This window comes from Sinocyclocheilus grahami, unplaced genomic scaffold, assembly GCF_001515645.1.
Source record: "Sinocyclocheilus grahami isolate Dianchi unplaced genomic scaffold, SAMN03320097.WGS_v1.1 scaffold772.1, whole genome shotgun sequence".
Taxonomy (NCBI): domain Eukaryota; kingdom Metazoa; phylum Chordata; class Actinopteri; order Cypriniformes; family Cyprinidae; genus Sinocyclocheilus; species Sinocyclocheilus grahami.
Window position 1 is genome coordinate 1,392,282 of NW_015505951.1, and position 6,952 is coordinate 1,399,233.

Consider the following 6,952-nt stretch of genomic DNA (forward strand, 5'->3'; position numbering starts at 1 on the left):
ATTATTGCTTGCAGCTGTATTTATCTGTAAATATATGACACCCCCTTATTAACACATAATTTATGGTATGTGAACATGTTTGTGTGTGATGTTCTGTGTGATGTTCATATGGGTTGAGCAATCATAATTCAGTTTGTTTCTTGTAATAACTAGCAACTGACAATAATTTGTGAATTTTTTTAAATATGTAAAATATTCTGCCTTCTATATGGTGTGGACTCATAGTCATATTGTCCTTTTTTCATCAGTGATTAGACAAATGGAGTATTCCTATGAAATATTTATCTCAGACAAAAGAAAACGTAGACTAAGACCCTTACTGATGGAGTTTTGGCATGGCACCATTATGGCATGCAGCTGGCCTCCATCCACCTGCCAGTAAACAGATATATATACAAGGATTTTTTCCATGCACAATTACAAATGTAGGTTTTATTTAGCCTCAAAGAATTTTCCTCTCCACAGCTGCCCTGAATATAGACATATTAATTAATACGGTGTGAGCTGGGATGTAGGATAGGACTTAATGGTATGTGAAGTCAAAAGTTCAACAATCTGTCTGACCCATAATGAGCAGGCATGGAAGGCCACAGCAGTTGTTTCAAACTTATTTCATCTGTTGATATTATACTATACAGGACACGGTATTAGAAAAATATTTTTTTATTGTTTGCTTTGAAATTTCTTCATGACAAAACCATAACCTGAAAAACCATCACAACTTTCTAAGGTCATACACAATGTACAGCATATTGTGATTACAGTTTGCTCATTTAATTCAAATAGTATACAATATATCAGCCAATATACCAGACTCTTGAGTTTGTGAGGCACTTTGATTTGACAAACTTTGGCACTATAACTCACCCTGACAACTCACAACCTAGTACATATTAGGACATGGGGCAGCACCCGGCCTCTTCATGCTTTGTCAGGAGTGATATTCTGGAGAAGGTTTTAAAGCAGCTTCTGCACTGGTATTTCTTGATCTCAGAGTGGGTTTGTAAATGCGCCCGAAGGTTTGAGCGGTCAGCGAACGCACGACTGCAGTGGGGGCAGGAGAATGGCTTTTCACCTAAAATAATCAAATGATTTGAGTTAGGTCTTATTATCATTTTACATCCATTTTCAAAATACAATGTGTCATTTTCAAACTTCTTTTAGCAGTAGTTCACCCAAAATTAAATGTTGTTATTCACGCTGTTTAAATTATTTTTCTGAGTTGTAAATAAAGCAATTTAGTAAATCCTACTGACCCTCATGTCATTCCAGCCCTGTATTATATTCTTTCTTCCAGGAAACACAAAAGGTGATCTTGGACAGAATGTCCTTGCTTCTGTTTTCCATACAAGGAATGTGGATGGTGATTTAAACTACTTTAAGCTCCAAAAAGTACAGAAAGCACTATAAAAGTATCATAAAATGGTCCATACAACTTTTGCATTATATTACAAGTCTTCTGAAGCCATACCATAGCTTTGTGTGAGGAAGAGACTAAACTTTATAACATTCCCCTTAACTGCTCATCTCAGTCTCATTTGTCACATTTGAAATTTGCCATGATGTGAAAACCAACGATGTTTTAATGTCAGTGATGTCAAAAAAGCACAACATGTTTAAAGGCACCTTTTATAATTCAACAGAAGTGGAAATGAGATTTGAGACTGCAGAAGGGAAATTGTCAGTGAAAAACGATTTAAATAGACAGTTCGCCCAAAAATGAAAATTCTGTCATCATTTACTAACGCTCGTGTCATTTCAAACCTTGATAACTTTTCTTACGCAGAACACAAAATAAGATATTTTGAAGAAAGTTGGCAACCAAACATTTTTGGATTCCAATGACTTTTTCATTGTATTGAGAGAAAGAAAAGAAAGAAAGCAAGAAAGAAAGAAAAGAAAAGAAAGTTAATGGGAACCAAAACTGTTATTATTTAAAATATCTAATTTTGTGTTCAGCAGAAGAAAGACATGCATACAGATTTGGAATGACATGAGGGTGAGTAAATGATGACAATCTTCATTTTTGGATGGACTATCCCTTTACGTTTTGGTCGGTTCATTGCATAAAGCCATCATATAACTTCATAAGACTTGTAATATCACATGCTATATAGACTCATTATATATACGTTATATTGTTTTATTAATCTATTTTTTTTCATATGGAAAGTAGCACTGACATCCTGCCTAACTTCTTATTTTGTGTTTCACAGAAGTACAAAACATGAGATGACATGAGGGTGAATAAACAATGACATATTTTTATTTTATTTCTAAGTGATATATTCCTTTAAGAATACAGTTTTCAGCTTTCCAATGCAGTAAATACAAAATTGTCCCTACAAGTGTACATAGACTGTGAACGTACCTGTGTGTGTGCGAATGTGTCCCTGAAGTAGCCAGGGCCTAGAAAAGGCCTTTCCACACAGTTTACAGACACATGGCAGCGTGTGTGTCCGGATGTGCATCTTCAGCGCCCCTAGACTCACATACTCCTTGTCACAATACTTGCAGCTAAAGTACTTTTGGCATTGCCACTGACAGTGAATTTGCCTCTGGTTGGCCAGACTAGATAAGGTCAAGAAAGCTTTCTGGCAGTCAAAGCATTCATCACTGCGCTCCTGACTGCTGCCAGAGGTGCTCAGTCCTAAAGGCGACACAGGGACATTGTCTTGTAGGTCTCTCTGGGAAAGCTGAAATGGCTGTGGTTTTGTACACTCCAGCATTGGGAGCGCAGGCTGCATGTCTCGAAGGGGACTGGACGTTACAGGTAGGGGGTAAGTGATACCCAGAAATGTGCCGTCCATGGGCAGGCTTGGGTGGGCAGACTTGGGTGGAGGCACACAGATCCCTGAACTGATGGGGTTCATCCGCAGAGTGGGGCTCAATGCTGAGTTCCCAAGAAATGGTGCAGGAAACAGAGTCTCATGGGGATGCACTATTTTGAGTTTGGAGCTCGAAGATTCAACATGAATCACCTCTGTGGAGATATGTAATGCACATGATCACATCAAACAGTGTGAAACTCTTATGTGAAGTAAATTCATGGATATCAACATTGAAATACACAGCTAAATATATTCTTATTAATAGTAATTAATAATAATATAATTTTCCTCTAAGATATACTACTGGTAAAGATGTTATGAGTGGGCCAATAGTGGAGAAAAAACCCCATAGATTTTAAGGCACTGCAGGGTAAAAGCATCCTTAAGGAGCACTATATCCATCTTCAGCTTTTCTAATAGGACTCTTCAAACCCCAAAGTGAGGGCTAACACAAAAGGGTCCCTCTTTTGTGAGAGATTGTGCACCTGCTAAACTCCAGGCGCGTTTGTGATATCTGTTCTCAGTCTTCATACGTTTCTCATTATCTACTCCTCATGACTGTATAGAACATCTGTGGCTGATCATACAGGCCTATCACGAAGAAGTTGAAACATTTCAAGCAGTGACAGGCTATTTTTTATTTGTGTATATTAACAAACATTAACGGAAAGACTACATGTAAAATTTGTACTTTTGAAAAAAGTCTCAATCAGAGGGAAATATTCATATAAATATATAATCAATCTCAAGGATTCATCACCATTTGTAAGCATTACATAAGTCATGCCCATGTTAACTATTTTGTACAAACTGTACGGTTTCCAGATATGTAGCCTACTAGTTTGTAAAGTCAGAACGTTATTCATTTATAATGCAAAACATGCAAATAATTTACTCTTCCCCTTCAGTCATTCACAAGCTATAAAGATATATAAACAGCATTATTAAATTATTATTAAATGTGTTTATTATTAAACTGCATTTAACATTTTCCAAATATGTTCTTAATCTTCCCCTTCAGTCATTCACAAGCTATTTAGATATATAAACAGCATTATTACATTATTATTAAATATGTTTATTATTAAACTGCATTTAAAATGTTCCAAATATGTTCTTAATCTTCTCCTTCAGTCATTCACAAGCTATATCGATATATAAACAGCAGTATTAAATTATTATTAAATATGTTTATTATTAAACTGCATTTAAAATGTTCCAAATGTTCTTAATCTTCCCCTTCAGTCATTCACAAGCTATATCGATATATAAACAGCATTATTAAATATGTTTATTATTAAACTGCATTTAAAATGTTCCAAATATGTTCTTAATCTTCTCCTTCAGTCATTCACAAGCTATTTAGATATATAAACAGCATTATTAAATTCTTATTAAATATGTTTATTATTAAACTGCATTTAACATGTTCCAAATATGTTCTTAATCTTCTCCTTCAGTCATTCACAAGCTATATAGATATATAAACCGCATTATTACATTATTATTAAATGTGTTTATTATTAAACTGCATTTAAATTTTTCCAAATGTGTTCTTAATATTACTACGATGCAAATATCGAAACAAAATCCAATATGATCAAATAATAATAATCAAACTATTAAAACAAATAGAGATCTGTGGCATGTTTAGGCAAAGGAACAAACAGCTTTCACTACCATTAACAAGCTAGACAAACGAGAAACGTAATATTTAGTTTGAGTCGGAGGTCTGAAAATAACTTACCGTGTTTTTTGGAATCCAACACACCATAGTCAGGCTTCTTGTTAGTGAGGTGTTTCTTCACCAAGAAAGACCTTGGCATCGTCTTTTAAAGGAAATTACTTTGGTTATATCTGACTAGCGCTAGTAGGACTGCACGAGCAAGAGTTTTGAGTGGGAGAAGGTGTGTTGAATAAATAGCTGATACTTGGAGGTTGTCTTTGCGCTACATTCTCGAGTAGAGAAGAGAGAGTCAGGTGCAGGCTAGACGGAAATTATCATAGACATCTTGCTCAACCAATCAGAATGAAAGGACAAGTGTAAGAGGGCGGAACCATGTTTGTGCCGACATACCGCAGCAAACAGGTGCATTCGTGCGATTAAAGCAGCAGAACTTTGGTTTAATGAGACATATGGCACTTCTTTCCCCAGTGAGTAGATCTTTTTTTTTTCACGCACACTCTCTATTAGACAACTCATTGAAAAAAGACAAGTAATAGCTTTTAGATCAAATATATGTGAGACATTTAGCCTAAGCTACAGTGCCTACAGGTAGGAGTGAAAATTGTTGAGCTCAGTGCTTAAAATGTGGTGAATCATTTAGCCTACACTCTAAAAAAAAGATAGTTCTTTAAATTATTTTTATATGTAGTAACGGTTCAATTTAGAACCACGGCATCCTGAAGAACCCTTTTATGCTGAAAATGGTTCTTTGTGTTAGAGTTTAGGGTTCTTTATTCCCGCCCTTTTTGTTTTTTAAATCTGTAACTGTCACAAGCGTCTCATTACTGATTTTCTGGAGCTCAGTGATCCAACTACAGACTGTCAACACACTCTCAACAGGTAAATGATTTCATTCTTTAATTTAAATACAAATTTAACTTTAAAATTGTAACTGGTTTCCAAACAAACATGTTCTTTTCTTTTTTACGTTTTTTTGGTCATGTGCAGAGGCGTAAAGTATTGGAGTAAATGAAATGAGTTACTGTACTTGAGTATCTTTTCGGGTACTTTGTAGTTGTACTGAGTATAAAAGATATTAGCAACTTTTACTCTTTACTTCACTACATTGTTGAATGAGTATCTGTACTCTTTACTCCACTACATTTGAAATGAGTGTTGCAGTTACACATTCCATTTAGTGATGGGTCGTTCTTGAACGATTCGTTCATTTTGAACGAATCTTTAATGTGACTCGGGAGGAACGAGTCGTCTCGGGGAGTGATTCGTTCAGTCAAGCATGCGCAACATCCTATAGGTTCTGTACTGGAATTAGTCAAGTAGTTCACCTGTTTCGAGTCTTCGGGTTTTTCAAGTCACTCGTTCATCACGTGACAGCCCCATACGCTTTAACCAATGCAGTCTGAGCCAGAAAGAGAATTGATTAGTTCATCTCTCGAGTCTTCGGGTTTGAGTCGTTCATTCATCACTTGACAGCCCCATAAGTTTACCCTATGCAGTCTGAGTCGGAAAGAGAATTGATTAGTTCACCTCTCGAGTCTTCAGGTTTGAGTCATTCATTCATCACGTGACAGCCCCATAAGTTTAACCAATGCAGTCTGAGCTGGAAAGAGAATTGATTTGTTCATCTCTCGAGTCTTCAGGTTTGAGTCACTCATTCATCACGTGACAGCCCCATAAGTTTAACCAATGCAGTCTGAGCTGGAAAGAGAATTGATTAGTTCATCTCTCGAGTCTTCGGGTTTGAGTCGTTCATTCATCACGTGACAGACCCTTAAGCTTACCCTATGCAGTCTGAGCCGGAAAGGGAATTGATTAGTTCATCCCTCGAGTCTTCGGGTTTTTCGAGTCACTCGTTCATCACGTGACAGCCCCTTAAGCTTACCCTATGCAGTCTGAGCCGGAAAGGGAATTGATTAGTTCATCTCTCGAGTCTTCGGGTTTGAGTCGTTCGTTCATCACGTGACAGCCCCTTAAGCTTACCCTATGCAGTCTGAGCCGGAAAGAGAATTGATTAGTTCATCTCTCGAGTCTTCGGGTTTTTCGAGTCTCTCGTTCATCACGTGACAGACCCATAATCTTACCCTATGCAGTCTGAGCCGGAAAGAGACTTAATAATAATAATAACCAACTCTTTATTACCTTTGTTACAACATTCAGTGTTATGGAAAATAACCATCATGACAGAAATTCACACATTTATAAACTGTAAGAAGTAAAAAGCTACAGTTTGAGACCAGAAACGCATCACGTAACTGTAAGAGTAAATAATAATTATAATAATGATAATAATAACAGAGATGAACTAATCAATTCTTAATCAGAATGTGCTGCGTGGAAATTTTTTTTTAATTAAAAACTGGTTTGACAAAGGTGTAATTTTTGTTTAAGATTTGTTAAAAAAGGATGGTAACTTCTATTCCTATTCTGAATTTGA

At 36.3% G+C, this 6,952-nt stretch overlaps 1 protein-coding gene across 1 annotated transcript; it reads right to left on the minus strand.

Moving 5' to 3' along the window:
- Nucleotides 1-751: 751 nt before the first annotated feature.
- Nucleotides 752-4,829, minus strand: snai3 (snail family zinc finger 3). Its single transcript, XM_016245917.1, has 3 exons — nt 4,579-4,829; nt 2,372-2,983; nt 752-1,075 (listed from the first exon to the last, which is right to left on the minus strand). The coding sequence occupies exons 1-3, from the start codon at nt 4,655-4,657 to the stop codon at nt 894-896; spliced, it is 873 nt and encodes a 290-aa protein (XP_016101403.1). The 5' UTR covers nt 4,658-4,829; the 3' UTR covers nt 752-893.
- Between the last annotated feature and the right edge of the window lie 2,123 nt (nt 4,830-6,952).

Bases quoted from the DNA above. Each gene is read 5' to 3' on its own strand.
- snai3 (XM_016245917.1), bottom strand. From the start codon at position 4,657: ATGCCAAGGTCTTTCTTGGTGAAGAAACACCTCACTAACAAGAAGCCT. The intron at 2,984-4,578 runs GTAAGTTATTTT...ATATCTCCACAG, and splicing joins GTTGGATTCCAAAAAACACG to AGGTGATTCATGTTGAATCT. The intron at 1,076-2,371 runs GTACGTTCACAG...TGATTATTTTAG, and splicing joins ACACATTCGCACACACACAG to GTGAAAAGCCATTCTCCTGC.